Source organism: Epinephelus lanceolatus, chromosome 24 (genome assembly GCF_041903045.1).
Source record: "Epinephelus lanceolatus isolate andai-2023 chromosome 24, ASM4190304v1, whole genome shotgun sequence".
NCBI classification, from domain to species: Eukaryota; Metazoa; Chordata; class Actinopteri; order Perciformes; family Serranidae; genus Epinephelus; species Epinephelus lanceolatus.
The window spans coordinates 1,160,970-1,178,752 of NC_135757.1; the positions used below are offsets into that span (position 1 = coordinate 1,160,970).

At 43.1% G+C, this 17,783-nt stretch overlaps 1 protein-coding gene across 2 annotated transcripts; it reads left to right on the forward strand.

Moving 5' to 3' along the window:
* Positions 1 to 827: 827 nt before the first annotated feature.
* LOC117249947 (NLR family CARD domain-containing protein 3-like) lies at positions 828 to 17,292 on the forward strand. 2 transcript variants are annotated; one of them, XM_033615844.2, is made up of 11 exons: positions 828 to 1,012; positions 3,510 to 3,575; positions 4,112 to 4,267; positions 4,483 to 4,605; positions 5,436 to 5,514; positions 5,658 to 5,886; positions 8,801 to 10,601; positions 10,687 to 10,860; positions 12,578 to 12,751; positions 13,890 to 13,936; positions 14,736 to 17,292. In XM_033615844.2, the coding sequence occupies exons 6-11, from the start codon at positions 5,850 to 5,852 to the stop codon at positions 15,266 to 15,268; spliced, it is 2,766 nt and encodes a 921-aa protein (XP_033471735.2). In that variant the 5' UTR covers positions 828 to 1,012; positions 3,510 to 3,575; positions 4,112 to 4,267; positions 4,483 to 4,605; positions 5,436 to 5,514; positions 5,658 to 5,849; the 3' UTR covers positions 15,269 to 17,292. The 2 variants fall into 2 exon arrangements, with proteins under 2 accessions (XP_033471735.2, XP_078021870.1); XM_078165744.1 differs by lacking the exons at positions 828 to 1,012; positions 3,510 to 3,575; positions 4,112 to 4,267; positions 4,483 to 4,605 and having other exon boundaries at positions 5,200 to 5,514.
* Positions 17,293 to 17,783: the final 491 nt, after the last annotated feature.

Below are 17,783 nucleotides of genomic sequence, written 5' to 3' on the forward strand. Positions count from 1 at the left end.
TCAGTTTGTTAACATAGCAACAGATACAGTCTAAAACCCAGGGCTCATGCTGTCGCCACCGGCTGCCTGTTTATCCTCGAAAGGCAAGGCTTGCTTCTGCAGCATGTTGTAGTTAAAATACGCCGAATGATGCGTCACCAGCTCCTCTCCTCAGTGAACTCATACATGTTCACATAATTATCACTGGATCATTGCGACACTGAAGAAAACCTAAAAACAAGAGGATTTTCAAGGAAGTTCTCCAGCGCTTTTTTTCCTCATGATTTCTAACTGGATTTGTGGAGGTTTGCTCTGGATGGACATCAGAGATCATGACGTCATCTGGAAGTGCACCTCACACTGATCTGAAAACACGTGTTTCATGTGTGTGTGTGTGTGTGTCATATTCCACTGTTTCTTTAATGTGAACAACATCTATGGTAACTTGTCTCCATCCAAAGCATCAGACATGACTGTAAGAAGTGTGTGTCACCAATAAACAACTTATCATGTGTGGATGTTGTGTGTTTGTTATTTACCATCGTTACAGACAGCACAAATCATTTCACCGGTTTTTATTTCATTCTCCTCTTGTGGTAAAAAAAAAAGAAAGAAAAGACGCCCTTTCTGTCCTTCTGCCGAACCTGCTTGAAAATCTCGACATTTTTAAGTTTTCTTCAGAGTCACATTAATTCAGTGGCAGCTGTCTGTACGTGCATGACGTCACTGCAAACCGGAAGTGCTGACGCATCGTTCGGCGTACTTTTAATAGTAAAAGTACTCAAGTATTCTCAGCTTCTTGGAGTTTAAATGCTGCAGTGTTGTAACCGTGCTGTAAATGAGGCGCATCTCTCTACGTTGGTGATGACGTGGCGCCCTCTGGTGGTATAAACTGCATAATGCGTGAGCTCTGTCACCGGATATACGTCACTGAGGTGTGTAGGCGTGAGAAGGCTCGTGATCACTCCTCGGCAGATTCCCGGTGAAGATGCAGCTTCTTCTTCTTCTTCTTCTTCTTCTCTCCGGATTAAAGGTGAAGTTTTAACATTTGATTATTCTTCTCTCCTCTGACGTCACGTTCATTGTCATAGAAACAGGGCCGTTTAAAACTCACCTGTACAGGTGTGCAGTCACATAAATCCCATCACTTTCTCTTAGGTGTTTGTTTGTTTGTTTGTTTGGGACACCGAAACCGGCCGGGCTGACGTCACCGCCCGCGCGCTCCTGACCCGGTTAACCCTTTGTAACATGGTGTCTTTCAAAAACAGGAAGAACTCAGCCAGCAATGTTAAATAAATAAATCAAAACAAGGAAATAAGTAAAAATAAAATGATGAAAATTAATAAATTAATAAATGCAAACAAGAAAATATGTAAAAATAAATAAATAAATAATAATAATAATAAAAAGAAATAAAGTAAATAAATATCTAAATAAAAAATAAGAAAAAGGTCAAAATAAAATGAAATAAAGATGATTAAATATATAAATAAATAAAAACAAAAATAACTAACAATAAAATGATACTGAATAAATAAATAAAAACAAGATAAGTAAAATTGAAATGAAATAAATAAATAAAAACAAGAAAATAAATGAAAATAAGATGTAATGAAATAAATAAAGAAGGAACTGACCTGGAGAAGGTGTTTAAAAATTATAATAATTCTGTACCATAATTTCAAATATTTAAAACTAGTTATAAATATAGTCTCTTCCCTAGTTTTTTTTAAAATATTTATTTAAATTGTTATTATTATTTATTATTTATAATTTTCATTTTGATTTTATTGATTTTTTATTTTTTACAATTTGTGGGACATTTCTTACCAAGTGTCTCACTCCCTGTTCTCCCATGTTTTTGAAAGAAAACGTTGCTCAGGGTTCAAACGTTTAAAACCCTGCAAAAGGCATCTGAAAGCAGCTCAGGAAAAGTGACGTCGCTCCAGGTTTCAGAGGCTTCAAGGAAAACTCCACCCCACAAATCACCGTTTGCATATCAATGATAATTCTTTGGAAATTACGCTCCAAAGTTCTGCTTAATTTTGGGGAGGGGAAAAAGAGGTCCGTTGATCTCTGACGTCCAGATGTCTGACTGAAAATGGATTCTGTGGGTCAACAAAAACAAAGACAGCTATGGTTAAATGTGATAAGACCAAAGGACTGGACGGAGGCCATCATCAAAAATGCTCACATGTGCAGCGCACACTTCATATCAGGTTAGGGAAAAAGTATTTCCTGTTGTAGGGATGAATAAGGTTATGTGTATTAAGGGTTATCATGTCCACCTCATCAGAAACTGGGGAGGGATTAAGAGGAATATTGGATTTCTCTGCAACGCTAACTTTTTAGCACATTAGCTAACGTTAGCTTCCATAGCAAAACAAACAAGCGTGGTCCTCCTTTGTAAGATTGTCACTGGCCTGTTGTCTCCCCTCCGTGTTGAGTTTCAGACACTTCCATCAGTGGAGGTTTTGCCTCCTTAAATGCAGCACAAAGCATTACAGATCGTCCTTTGTCCTGTCTGCTGTGTCACTTACCTTAACCAGCAGTGACCATTAACTGTCCATGATTTACCCCTGACAGTGTGTGACTCTGGATACTGTGTGTTATGTCGAACTTGTGACAACTGTCTGTATCTCAAATTGCCCCTCAGAGACATCGAAGCTTTAGCTTGGAATTTTGTCACATTTCAGTTTGTGACACCGGCTTACATATAATTATGGGCACTCCTCCTTTTTGGCAGAGGTCACTGCTGGGCAGTTCATTCATTCATTCACAGATGGATCCTATCATGTCATTATGTGTTCACTGTCCTGATTAAACCTCACCTAGTTACATAACATGTCCTTCCTGCCTGTTACAACACGCTGATGATGGAGCTGAAATGTTTCTCTTTATTTTGCTACCATTGAATTAATAGAGTTTATGTGTGAGTGCCGATGTTTGTTTTGTTTTTGGATCCTCACCACAACCCTGCACTCCTATTTGTTGTTCAAAGTTTTTTTGGAGTTGTGCACACTGCAATTTTTCATGAAATTATAATCCTGCAGATTTTATGAATGATATAGAAATATATAAATAAAGATATAGACCTGTGTAAACAATGAATATTCAACTGAATTGTGTAGTTTGGAGAAGTTGTATTAAATCCACATAAATACAATTTCCACATCCTTTTTACATACAGGAAGGTACAGTTTCATTTATTTTATCATTATTAATTTAAATCTACTTTTTTCAATTTGACTATTTGTGTTTTACCTTTTTTCTTTATCTTTTTTTTTTTTTTTACTGCAAATTAACAGCGTGATTTCTTCTGTGTTGATAAAATGATTCTGTCTGTGAGGGTGAGAATCAAACTATTCATTATCTGAGTCGGAGTCAATAAATAACGTGCAGTTCACCGTTTTAACCACAAGGTGTCGCCAAAGTTCTCCATTACAGCTGTATCAGGTCCTGTGTGAAGACATTATTCTTAATATGTATTGTGTTAGATTAATATTTAATGTGTGTTTGTTGTCTGACAGGATGTTGATATGTGAGTCCACCATGACTCTACCGGTTCCATCTGAGACGCAACTTTCTTTCAAAACGTAAGTCTTCGTCATTTCTCCTCATCGTGTAAATTATATTACATCAATACATATAAAACAGAAACACTGTGAGAGGAGTCACGTCAGTCTGTCTCAGCACAAATTATTGTTGTACTCAGCTGTGTTCACAATAAAGGTGCAAATAACACACCGTACGAATACTCTGGTACAACTTAGAGTATACGTAAACACTATTTCAGGAGTATTTGTAGTCGTCTACGCTACATTTATATAAAAGATAAATCTGATAAGCGGGTTGACAAAAGGTGAATGTGAAACTATTTTGGTTGAATTTTTCTAAAAGTAAACGTTTACATTCAGACTAAATGTACACGCTTGTATAAAGACTACAGACTGTTCCAGTTTACATTCAAGTGAAACATCAGAACACTTACTGTATCTTTGCTCTGTTACATTGAACAGGAAAGTGCATCAGATCCTCACATTTATGCTTCCTTCCAAAAATAAGACATGCCTGAGTGTGTGTTTGTGATATGTGCGCCATAGAAAGCAGTAGCCTCTGCTGTGTTTCTCAGGAATTTACCTGGACCTGGACCTGAACTCGATCCTGGACCTGGACCTGAACCTGAACCTGGACCTGGACTTTGTCCCAGCTGTGTGTCCTTCAGAAGTGACCAGTCGAAGTCTGAACCTCTTCTGTTTAAAGACAGACTCTTCTGTCCTGAGCGAAGGTGAGCGGTCCATAACATTCATCTTTTAACTGGAGATGTTTCGTCCTGATCCAGATCGGAGACCTTTGATACTGAGTACCTGCTGATACCGAGTCTGAGTCAGGTCTGAAGTAGAAGTACATGTTGAACCTTGTTTTGTTTTTCTTGTTGATCGCTGCTTGTTTCTCTTCTGTGTCTGAAGACTGAAAAGTGAATTTCCCTCCCTGGTTCTCCAGAATCCATCAGAGACCAGTGTCCCCTGACCCTGGATCTGAACTCAGCTGTGTGTCCCTTAAGAGCAACCATTCAAAGTCTGAACCCCTGGCATTTACAGATGGACTCGTCTCTCATAGACTGGGGTAAACTGTTGTTTACTGTTTGTACAGAATGTTTACTTCTCACATTTATAAAACAATTCCAATAGTGCACATTTATAACAAGACCAGAAGTGCACTGAAAGTTTGGCTGTACCTTGACCTTGTGTGTGTCTCTGTGTGGACAGTGTTTGTCTCTGTGTGGACAGTGTTTGTCTCTGTGTGGACAGTGTGTGTCTCTGTGTGGACAGTGTCTCTGTGTGGACAGTGTTTGTCTCTGTGTGGACAGTGTCTCTGTGTGGACAGTGTCTCTGTGTGGACAGTGTTTGTCTCTGTGTGGACAGTGTCTCTGTGTGGACAGTGTTTGTCTCTGTGTGGACAGTGTCTGTCTCTGTGTGGACAGTGTCTCTGTGTGGACAGTGTTTGTCTCTGTGTGGACAGTGTTTGTCTCTGTGTGGACAGTGTCTCTGTGTGGACAGTGTTTGTCTCTGTGTGGACAGTGTCTCTGTGTGGACAGTGTTTGTCTCTGTGTGGACAGTGTCTGTCTCTGTGTGGACAGTGTCTCTGTGTGGACAGTGTCTCTGTGTGGACAGTGTTTGTCTCTGTGTGGACAGTGTCTGTCTCTGTGTGGACAGTGTCTCTGTGTGGACAGTGTCTCTGTGTGGACAGTGTCTCTGTGTGGACAGTGTCTGTCTCTGTGTGGACAGTGTCTCTGTGTGGACAGTGTTTGTCTCTGTGTGGACAGTGTCTCTGTGTGGACAGTGTTTGTCTCTGTGTGGACAGTGTCTGTCTCTGTGTGGACAGTGTCTCTGTGTGGACAGTGTCTCTGTGTGGACAGACATAATGTGAGCTGATTGTTGATGGTTCCTCCACAGAGTGGACCAGGAGAGCTCAGAGGTTCCCAGTGGTCAGTCTGCCCAGCAGCATCAAACACACCTGGACTCCATATTTATGGTCTGTACATGTACAACAACTACTTTGACATCTATTCTGTTCACAATCATCTCCATGCTGCACTTTTTACACCAGTGGATTGTCAGTGTGTCCAACATGGATCTGATGTTTGAGTGTGTCATTCATATAATATTCTGTTCCAGCTGCTGGAGGAGAACATCCTCACTTTTGTGAAGAACGAGCTGAAGAAGATTTAGAAGGTTCTGAGTTCACATTACCCAGAATGCTTCGAGAGTCAGAGGGAGGATGAGGAGGTGTTGGAGGGTGAGGATGAAGAGCAGAGGAGGAGCAGCAGAGAGGCATTTCTGAAGATCACACTGCACTTCCTGAGGAGAATGAAGCAGGAGGAGCTGGCTGACTGTCTGCAGAGCAGTAAGAGGATTTCTATAAAGCTTTAACAGGAGGTTCATATTCTTTGGTCCCTGTTGGTCGAGCTGTACTTCCTGTTTGGTCTGCTAAATAAGGATTGCTCATTTAGTGCAAAACATCATCAACAATTTGACCAACATGATTCCAGAATAAACCGCAGGGTTTTCCCAACCATTTAAAGACTTAGGCTCCGTTCTCTACACCCCGCCTGCTTTCACAAGTCTGAAGAAAACTAACACATCACTTTAAAGACGACACAGTGTAGCTTACCTGTAGCCTGCAGATGCAGTTTTAGAGTCAAAGTCCTGGTAGCAGGCAAAAAGTCCACCATTGGTAGTTTGACCCTCCAACAACTTCATCCTCCAGCAAACCGCTTACCGGTAGCCTGCAGCTGCACATTTGGCGTCAAAGAGACACAAAGTCCTGGCAGTCTTTAGTTTGCTAACCCCTGGTAATGAGCCAAAAGTCCATCTTTTTTTGTTTTACCCTCCAACAACTTCATCCTCCACTCCGTAATTCCACTGGCAAACTACATGTCCCCTAGGCCATCCATCCCAAAAAACCAACTGCAGCACAAACCTTACTAAGCTTGTCTGTTAGTCACAAGAAGAATCACTTGTTTTTGCTGGCCAAATTTCGTAGTACGTCTCATTAGGAATCAATTTGGGCTACTTTTTAAAGGTAATATAATAGTACTTAAAAGATAACACAGTGTAGCTTAGCAGTAGCCTGCAGCTGCACTTTTGGAGAGGATGAGGCTTAGTCCCGACAGTCAGATAGTCGTTAGCTTGCCGGCCCCTGCCGACAATCCAAAAAGTCTCACCCTCCAATAACTTCATCCTCTGCTCCATAAATCCACCAGCAAACAGCTCCCATCCCCGGGAGCCGACTGCAGCACATGGAGGTAACTGCACTGTTCCCGGAGCTTCTCTAAGCTTGTCTATTAATCTCAAGAGGAATCACTTGTGTCTGTTTTTGTTGGCCTGTTTTTTTATAATGTCTCAAACTGAGTCATTTTGGACTGCTCCTCTTAAGCCCCGTTTCCACCAAACACTTTCCTTTGGAACCAACAGTAACCCTTCAGACATGGTATGGGTTGTTGTCACTCACTGCTCCGTCCAGCACTGACTGAATTTCCTCATCATTGGTGACACCGGTGCTCTACCAACGGTACAATATCCCAGACTTAACAATGCAGCCAGACATCCAAAGGTAAATCTGGCATTCTGTCCTAAACAACCAACAAACCCTGAGCCGTAGTTAGACATTCCCCAGACGCAGGATTCACTCAGCACAGGCAATGTAAGAGATTCTGATTGGAATAGTGAATGATGTGGGTGTTACGTTTGGAAGCATGAGTAGACTGTTGAAAGATGGGAAGTAATGAAGGTGAAGGGAATACTGGGGTGGTTGCCACAACATTAAATGAGCAAATAGAAAAAAACACGCAACTCAGTCTTTGCTTGACCCTGAAACCTCTGGACGTCTGTCGTAGCCAGTGTGCAGTAGCCCGAATCCAACTGGTTCAGAACTTAGTGAAACATCACATTTTACAAAAGACACATTAGTTCAGTTATCTCAGGAGTGACGGTAGAATGCAGATGGTGATGTTCCAGACCTCACCGATGGTCCTGAGCTTTGGGTTGTGACCAAAAGGATGACATTGCGGCCAAAATAAGCCTCCTTAGCCTAGACTTACCCTAAAGGCCCAGTCACCCCAAAGCACCTTCAAAGATCTAGCAGTAGTGAAAGCAGACTGCTGCACCCCCTTATGTTGCCAGTATCTTGGCCAAAAGGTTGCACATGAACACACCGCAAAGACTACAGCCGATGGCCAACCAGCACAGGCTGTCTGCACCTGCATGAGAGGACAAAACTCATCATACCAGCAGACGGTGACATTTTCTGTATTTCTCATTCAAAAAGGGGAAACCAAAAGACTGTCTTCAACTGCTGAATCCATCCGTCCATCCATTTTTAACAGCTTACCCAAAACCGTGTCGCAGGGGCAGCAGGCTGAGCAGAGTATTCCAGACATCCCTCTTCCCAGTGACACGTTCCAGGTCCTCCTGGGGGATTCTAAGGCATTCCCATGCCAGACGAGCTTTATAATCCCTCCAGTGTGCCCTGGGTCTAACCTGGGGCCACCCACCAGTTGGACATGCATGGAACACCTCTAACGAGAGGCACCCAGGAGGATCCTGATCAGGTGTTGAACCACCTCAACTGACCCCTTTCTGAATTGGCTGAAAAAAAAGCAGACAAGGGCCAACAAGAGCCAACAAGGGCCAATGGTGCAGGACACATCGCAAAGACTAGGGTAACAGATGCTCACAGGTGGCCCAATATTGACCTTTGGCTTGTTGTGTCAGGGCCTTTAGAGATAGGATCAGAAGCTCAGCCATGTGGATGGAGCTCGGTGTATTACTCATCCATGTTTAAATGAACAGGTTAAGAAGGTTCAACATCTGATCAGGATCTTACAGGGTACCATCCTTTTTAGGTTTTCTGTGCACATCCAACTGGTAGAAGACCCAGGAATCGACCTAGAACATGCTGGAAAATCATATATCTAATCTGGCTTGGGAGAGCCTTGGGTACCCTTCAGGAGGAGTGAGGGATGCAGAAAATGGATACATGGATGGACGGATATGTTTCGTTGATTCCTCTTTCTTTGCATCTGTCCTTGCGTCTTCAGTAGGGGGACCAAGATACAGAGAAAAGATGCAAGTGAGGGAAATGTGGGTGCCCCTCGCACCCACATTTCTGACCTTTTCTGTTTTTATACTCACGATCGATCCCAGAATCCAGACCTGAAGATTGACCCTGAAACTAAAGGGTTTGGGGAGGGTACTTTTTATGTTGAGCCACTGGTGCTTTTCAGAAGTACACTCAATAATGTTGCTTGTTCTTTCAGAATCTCCTGCCATGTGCCAATTTAACCTCAAATCTAACCTGAAGGAGAAGTTCCAGTGTGTGTTTGAGGGGATCGCTAAAGCAGGAAACCCGACCCTTCTGAATCAGATCTACACAGAGCTCTACATCACAGAGGGAGGGACTGCAGAGGTCAATGATGAACATGAGGTCAGACAGATTGAAACAGCATCCAGGAAACCAGACAGACCAGAAACAACCATCAGACAAGAAGACATCTTTAAAGCCTCACCTGGAAGAGATGAACCAATCAGAACAGTGATGACAAAGGGAGTGGCTGGCATTGGGAAAACAGTCTTAACACAGAAGTTCACTCTGGACTGGGCTGAAGACAAAGCCAACCAGGACATACAGTTCACATTTCCATTCACTTTCAGAGAGCTGAATGTGCTGAAAGAGAAAAAGTACAGCTTGGTGGAACTTGTTCATCACTTCTTTACTGAAACCAAAGAAGCAGGAATCTGCAGGTTTGAAGAGTTCCAGGTTGTGTTCATCTTTGACGGTCTGGATGAGTGTCGACTTCCTCTGGACTTCCACAACAATGAGATCCTGACTGATGTTACAGAGTCCACCTCAGTGGATGTGCTGCTGACAAACCTCATCAGGGGGAAACTGCTTCCCTCTGCTCGCCTCTGGATAACCACACGACCTGCAGCAGCCAATCAGATCCCTCCTGACTGTGTTGACATGGTGACAGAGGTCAGAGGGTTCACTGACCCACAGAAGGAGGAGTACTTCAGGAAGAGATTCAGAGATGAGGAGCAGGCCAGCAGAATCATCTCCCACATCAAGACATCACGAAGCCTCCACATCATGTGCCACATCCCAGTCTTCTGCTGGATCACTGCTACAGTTCTGGAGGATGTGATGAAGACCAGAGAGGAAGGAGAGCTGCCCAAGACCCTGACTGAGATGTACATCCACTTCCTGGTGGTTCAGACCAAAGTGAAGAACATGAAGTATGATGGAGGAGCTGAGACAGATCATCACTGGAGTCCAGAGAGCAGGAAGATGATTGAGTCTCTGGGAAAACTGGCTTTTGATCAGCTGCAGAAAGGCAACCTGATCTTCTATGAATCAGACCTGACAGAGTGTGGCATCGATATCAGAGCAGCCTCAGTGTACTCAGGAGTGTTCACACAGATCTTTAAAGAGGAGAGAGGACTGTACAAGGACAAGGTGTTCTGCTTCGTCCATCTGAGTGTTCAGGAGTTTCTGGCTGCTCTTCATGTCCATCTGACCTTCATCAACTCTGGAGTCAATCTGATGGCAGAGGAACAAAAAACCTCTCGATGGAATAAACTATTTAGAGACAGTCCTGAACCGCCACATCTCTACCAGAGTGCTGTGGACAAGGCCTTACAGAGTCCAAATGGACACCTGGACTTGTTCCTCCGCTTCCTCCTGGGTCTTTCTCAAGGGACCAATCAGACTCTTCTACAAGGCCTGCTGACACAGACAGGAAGTAGCTCAAAGATGGATCAGGATACAATCCAGTACATCAAGAAGAAGATTGAAGAGAACCCCTGTCCAGAGAGAAGCATCAACCTGTTCCACTGTCTGAATGAACTGAATGATCGTTCTCTAGTGGAGGAGATCCAACAGTCCCTGAGTTCAGGACGTCTCTCCACAGATAAACTGTCTCCTGCTCAGTGGTCAGCTCTGGTCTTCATCTTACTGTCATCAGAAGAAGATCTGGACGTGTTTGACCTGAAGAAATACTCTGCTTCAGAGGAGGCTCTTCTGAGGCTGCTGCCAGTGGTCAAAGCCTCCAACAAAGCTCTGTAAGTGTGTAGAAATTCTGTTAATTTCATGGTGCTTTAAATGTGCTGTTGATTGATTCAATTCTGTTCATTATTTCCTCTCCAGACTGAGCGGCTGTAACCTCTCAGAGAGAAGCTGTGAAGCTCTGTCCTCAGTTCTCAGCTCCCAGTCCTCCAGTCTGAGACACCTGGACCTGAGTAACAACAACCTGAAGGATTCAGGAGTGAAAATGCTGTTGGCTGGACTGGAGAGTCCACACTGTACTCTGGAAACTCTCAGGTCAGATCACCTCTCTCTGTTTCTCCTGTGTTGTTTGAATCTTTATCTTCAGGGGCTACAGTCAGATGCTAACATCTGACTTCTGCAGAGATCTCTTTAACTAAGACATGCAGTCACTTATTCAGTCCGCTTATCTCCAGAATCACCTGTTAGCTTACTTATAGTGCCGGCTATAACGTACCTTTGCTTTGGGAAAATATGTAAAGGGGTGTGCACCAACTCCTCTTGGAGAAATCTGAGGTGGTTGCAAGCCAGATAAGATAATCCCTCTAACATGCTTTGGGTCTACTCTGTAGTCTCCTACCAGACTCTGGGACAGCACCAGGGTGTACGCTTGCCCAGAGAGGCTCTAAAAGGCCGTGGTGCATAGTGGATAGTGCCGGCGCCCCATGTACAGAGGCGATGCCTCGCTGCAGCGGTCGCAGGTTCAACTCAGGCTTGCACCCATTTCTGCATGTCACACCCCTGCTCTCTCTCTCACCCCTGTCTCACTCTGTCCTGTACATTAAAGACAAAAAACCCAGAAAAAATAATCTTAAAAAAACAAAAAACAAAAAATAGACCTGGTAGGAAATAGCCATCCCGCTAGCCACGTTAACATTCGGAAACATAGTGCCCACTGCCCACCTTTCAGTCTCCACTAGCTAGTTAGCTAGGCCTCACCCTTGCCGGTGCACCAGCTTGGTTTGCTGGGAGCTAATGTCAGCTAGCTGCACCTCTCATGCAGTGATTACCACTAGTTACACTATCCCGACCCAACAGCATTACTGTGGAAACAGGTGTCCACCTTCCAGTCTTTCAGCAGGTTGTCCCAATGAGTAAACGGCTGGACTTTGAGCTGCAAACTTCTTTTGGCATCACTGTAAGCTGTGCCAGCATGCCACGTGGTGCTAGTTAATAATGCTAAAGGGGTTTTGTGGCTCAAAATGAAGCTTGCGGGGAGACTGGAGGGTGGCTACCATGTCTCACAGCAATGTTGTCCGGTCACCGGGAGAGCTTTACAAATTGCAAATGAGTAGCACCACTAGCTAATTTAGCTCCCACCCGGCCAAGGTTGTTCACAGTGCAGAACGGCCAAGGCTAACATTAGCTAACCAGTGGAGACCGACATTTGCACAATGGACACTATATTTCCAAGTGTCAACGCGACTAGCTGGCTGTCTGTCAACAAAGTCAACATAAAGCAAAACATTCAAATTTCACCACCTCTAAGTGGATAGACCTTTGACCAAACAACAGGCCTTCTGTGTTTTGCTTCATTTTGCATTTTTTCTTCAAAGTTAAATGGTTAGTTATCACTTATCAAGGGCTGACAACCCTCAGTACAACCAAAAGGTTGATTATTTGTCTTTGACTTGAGGTGTTCAGGCACTCTCTAGGACCCCCACCAGGAGACTACTCTGAGCTGCCGCTTGGTTCATAAATATGTTGTGACACAGAGGTGACCCTCTTATTTTCGGGGGAGAACTACAAGACAGCTGAACGGTCCACCTCTGGTACCAGCTCCAGTTCCCTCCCCAACAAAGAGACGACTTTCCACGTCCCCAGAACCAGGTGTCAGTGCAAGGGATTAGCGTGACTCGGTCTTTGCCCGACCACAGTCCCTGTCCCACTGCCTGAAAAAGTTAGGGAGTTATGTACCAGTCATACCATTAGGTAAAACAATATGCCGATGATATGCTTTTTATATGTGACTACTTGTCATTTGTCTTTACAGTCTGTCAGGCTGTCTGATCACAGAGGAAGGCTGTGCTTCTCTGGCCTCAGCTCTGAGCTCCAACCCCTCCCATCTGAGAGAGCTGGACCTGAGCTACAACCATCCAGGAGACTCAGGAGTGACGCTGCTGTCTGCTGGACTGAAGGATCCACACTGGAGACTGAACACTCTCAGGTATGAAGAGACCTTACCCTATCTCTAAGGCTAAACCTCATTCTTTCTTTCCTTCAGTCACTACACAGAGCTCATGACCATAGCTCAGAGTTGGAACGTAGATGGACCAGTAAATTGAAAGATTCATCTTCCGGCTCAGCTCCCTCGTCACCACGACGGTCCGGCGCAGCGCCATCACACCGCACCAAACCGCAGATCCATCTCACGCTCCATGCTTCCCTCACTCATGAACAAGACCCTGAGATACTTGAACTCCCTCACTTGAGGCAGTAAAACTCTCACAACCCGGAGGGAGCAACCCACCGGTTTCCGGCAGAGAACCATGGCCTCAGATTTGGAGGTGCTGACTCTCATCCCAACCGCTTCACACTCAGACCGCCCCAGTGCATGTGTGATGAAGCCAACAGAACCACAACCAAGTCTGAGATCCCCAAACTGGACCCCTTCATCCCCCCTGAGTGCACCTCGAGATCTTGACCATAAATATCACAAACAGAATCGGTGACAAAGGACATCCCTGGTGGAGGCCAACACCCACGGAAATCGTGTTTGACTTTACATATGTGAACACAGCTCTCACTGTGTTCATAAAGGGACAGGATGGCTCGTAGCAGCGACCCTGGCACCCCATAATCCCATGCCCCTGCTTGCTAATACATGTGGTGAAATATGGTCCTACGGATACATGGTCCATGTTCTGACGTTCCATGCCCGTCTTTCGACTCACTGTCAGGCAGCGTCTCTCATGTGGGGCAGTTTGCATTTTTAATATCGAGTATAAGACGACATCAGTTGCCTAAACACAGCAACATTCAGCGTCTCCTCCATCTCGGCCGTGCTCAGAAAACTTCAGGTAAAAACACGTCAACCACACAGAACCCTTTGCTATTGGTTGAGCCTTTATCCGCCAGCATTCACCAAAGTTGAACTCCACACGATGCAAAGATGCAAATTTGTTTTGCCACTGGAAGTGAATGTTATTCACCCATTTGCTCGCATTGAATGGAAGCCAAATATTCGCCAATGATAATTTCATGCATGTGTGACCGTGACCGTCAATTGATTTTCTTCCATTGGAAAAACAGATCACTTGGCCAATCACTGCAGCTCTAACAATAACCCTATTTAACTCTTTCAGGGTGGAGCCCGGTGGAGTCCAGTGGTTGGAACCAGGTTTGAGGAAGTGTAAGTTTGTTAACCTGTAATCTGTTTCTACTCACTATGATGTTATTTTTCTTTTTATGCCTCTACATCTGCGACAGGTGTAGCCGGAGGAGTTACGTTATCAGGTCGGCGTGTCTCATCCTGGTAAATTAGATATCTCAAGAACACCTCAAGGGAAATTCTTTAAATTTGGCACAAACATCTAGTCCAACTCGAGGATGAACTGATCACAATTTTGTAGTTTAAAGTCACTGTGATCTTTTATCTGGCTCATTCTTGTAAACGTGATATTTCAAAAACACGTTGAGGGAATTTCCTCAAATTTGGCACAGACGTCCAGTTGGGCTCATCAATGAACTGTTAAGACTTTGGTGGTCAAAGTTCAAGTTCACTGTGACCTCACATCCATCACATTCTCATGAGCATGATATCTCAAGAACACTTTGAGGGAGTTTCCCCAGATTTGACACAAACTTCCACATGGATTCAACAAGGAACAGATTAGAATTTGGTGGTCAAAGGTCACTGTGATCTTGCATTTGGCTCATTCTCATAAACGTGATTTCTCAAAAACACTATCAGAGATTTTCTTAAAATTTGGCACAAATGTCTAGTCAGACTCAATGATAAATTGATTAGATTTTGGTTGTCAAAGGTCAAGGTCACTATGACCTTACATCTGTCTCATTCTCGTAAATGCAACATCTCAAGAACACTTTGAGGGAATTTCCTTAAATTTGGCACAGACGTCCACGTGGTGGTAGTTCTGGTTGGATTGGCCAATAATAATCTAAACTCTGTGTCTTGTTGCCTTCATCAGATTACTGTGAGCTCACACTGGACCCAAACACGGCGCACAAATTCCTCCAGCTGTCTGAAAACAACAGAAAGGTGACAGACCTGAGGAAGGAGCACCCGTACCCTGACCACCCGGAAAGGTTTGACTACTGGCCTCAGGTGCTGTGTGAAGATGGCCTGACCGGTCGATGTTACTGGGAGGTGGAATGGGGGGGAAAGGTTTATATCGCCGTGAGCTACAGGACAATCGGACGAAATGGAGACCGCGACAGCTCCAAATTCGGAGGGAACGACCGGTCCTGGTGTCTGAGCTGCACCGATGGAGGATACAACGCCTGGCACAATAACAGTGGGACGCTCATCCCTCTTCCTTCATCCTCTAACAGAATAGCAGTGTATGTGGACTGTCCTGCTGGGACTCTGTCCTTCTACAGAGTCTCCTCTGACACATTGATCCACCTCCACACCTTCAACACCACGTTCACCGAACCTGTGTATCCTGGGTTTGGCTACGGGGTGAAGTTTAACTCCTTCGCGCATCTGTGCCCGCCGTAGACCAGAGGCCAGAGATCGGGTTGTTGTCCTGGACTGTTTGGAATGATGTGACCAAACTGGATGGGGTCTGTTGTGATGGAGTCTGATCTGGTCCTCAGATCCAATCGTTCTCAAAAGGATTGTTCAGTGATGAGAATAAACACCTCAACAACCTCAACTGTTAGGCTTACGGGGCTACACACGCCTCTCCGTCCAGGAACTTGCCAAACTCCCTGCTTTTACACCTCTAAAGCTGGAGGCATTATGTTTTTGGGTTGTGTGTCCATCCATATGTCAATCTCATTCTCATGAACACCTTGAGGGAATTTTTTCAAATTTGGCACAAACGTCCACTTGGATTAAACAGTGAACTAGGGATAGACCGATATGGATTTTTTAGGGCCGATGCCGATACCGATTTTTTTCCATCACCCTTAGCCGATGACCGATTATGGACTGCCGATTTTCTTGAGCCGATATTTGGGGCCAATACTGCTTTTGCTCCCTCAATTTACATCAAAAAAATGAAACAATGATAACAAATATTACAGGTCTCAAGTTTAAAATAAGAAACAATTATTGAACAGTAAAAAATACTAAAACAAGATGGAAAGTTGAGGTAGAACAGGTAGAATTTTATTATTATTATTATTATACATTCAAATAAAAAAAAGAGTTCAGTGCTCTTAAATCTTCCAGTAATGTCTTTATAAAATAAACAAATATTTAAGCTGAAGCATAAATAAAACAACAACTACTGTACACAGTAGGATTCGCTGCATGTGCGCTGCAGGGTCTTCCGGCAACACAGCTGCCCGTGGATGCCTGTCTGTAAATCATGCCAGGGAAAAATAAATCCGCGAACCCACACGCATATCGGCCGATGCCGATACAAGTAAAAAAGTCAAATATCGGCCCGATATATCGGCCGGCCGATGTATCGGTCTATCCTTACAGTGAACTGTTTCGATTTTGGTTTTTAAAGGTCAAGGTTATGGTGACCTTGTTCATCTTGTTCTTATGAATGTGTTACCTCAAGAACATCTTAGAGAAATTCCTTCAAATTTGGCACAAACATCCACATGGACTCAAGGATGAACTGATCAGATTTTAGTAGTCAAGGTCACTGTGACCTGGTCTGTCTCATTTTTGTGAATTCAATATCTCAAGGATGCCTTGAGGGATTTCTTTCCCTTTGTTTTTTTTTCAGCTTTGGCACAAATGTCCACTTGGAGTCAACAATGAACTGTATAGACCTTGGTGGTCAAAAGTCAAGGTTATGGTGACCTAGTCCGTCCCATTCACGTGAAACGTCTAGAGGGAATTTTCTTCAAACTTGGCACAAATGTTCACTTGGGCCTAACAATGAACTGTTTAAATTTTGGAGGTCAAAGGTCACTGTGACCTTGCGTCCAATTTGGCACAAACATCCACTTGGACGCAAGAATGAACTGTGACCCTACAAGCCATGTTTTTGTCCATAACTCAATAATTCATTCAGTAATTATGACAAAACTTGACACAAATGTTTGACAGGATAAAATAATGAAGTGATGAAATTTTGTATCCAAAAGGTCAAAGGTCAGTGTCACTGTGACATCATCATGTTTTAACGTGACATCATCAGGAACATGAGTATGTCGGTGTTCTGCCCTCCAGTGGTCACAGTGAGTCGTTGTTACTGCTGAACAGCTGTTACAGCTCAGAGACGTGTTTGTTGGCTCTGCTCCTCCAGAATGAATCATGTTATTATATTTATTGTTTTTTTTATTTATTTGTACACACGCAGAAGAGTTTTTACTCGCGGAAACAACTTTCACACACAGACTGAAAACAGAAAGACGTTTTATAATCCTGAACGTTCACAGGTCGTTTGGAGGTTGTATGTAAATCTGTTTGAGGTATTTAAAGTCCAACTTTTTGTTTTTATTTTTATTTGATAAATCTCATCTGATCCACTGCAGCAGACCAGAAGTTTGTTTACTGTTTATTTATTTATGTTATATATAGCTTAATAATAAACTTTGATTAACTGATTAACTTTATATACTGTGTTGTTTCATTTTATTTTTTATATTAATATGAAATTCAACACTGTGGTTTTCAGTTAATAATGTTGACAACTATAATTTGAATCAATCAAAAAAGAACTTTATTAATTTATTATGGATTTATTTGTTTGCATATTTTGTTTTATTTTTCATTTGAAAATTGAGGACTGTCTGTAGTTTTAATTTAATCATTAATTACAATCATCTAAATCAATTATATTAAAAAAACACAACATGAAGTTTGTTTATTTCACTTTCTATTGACAGGTTGTCAAAGGTCAAGTCTGTTTTATTTATTTATTTTTTGTGTGGTTTCCAGTAAATAATATTGATTGAACAATTATTTGAATAAAATAACAATAAAAAAACAACATGATGAATTTCATTAACTTTATTATCTATTTATTTTTTTGCATATTATGTTTAATCATATTATCATTTTATTAAATTGAGGGGTGTCTGTGGTTTTCAATAAATTATAATAT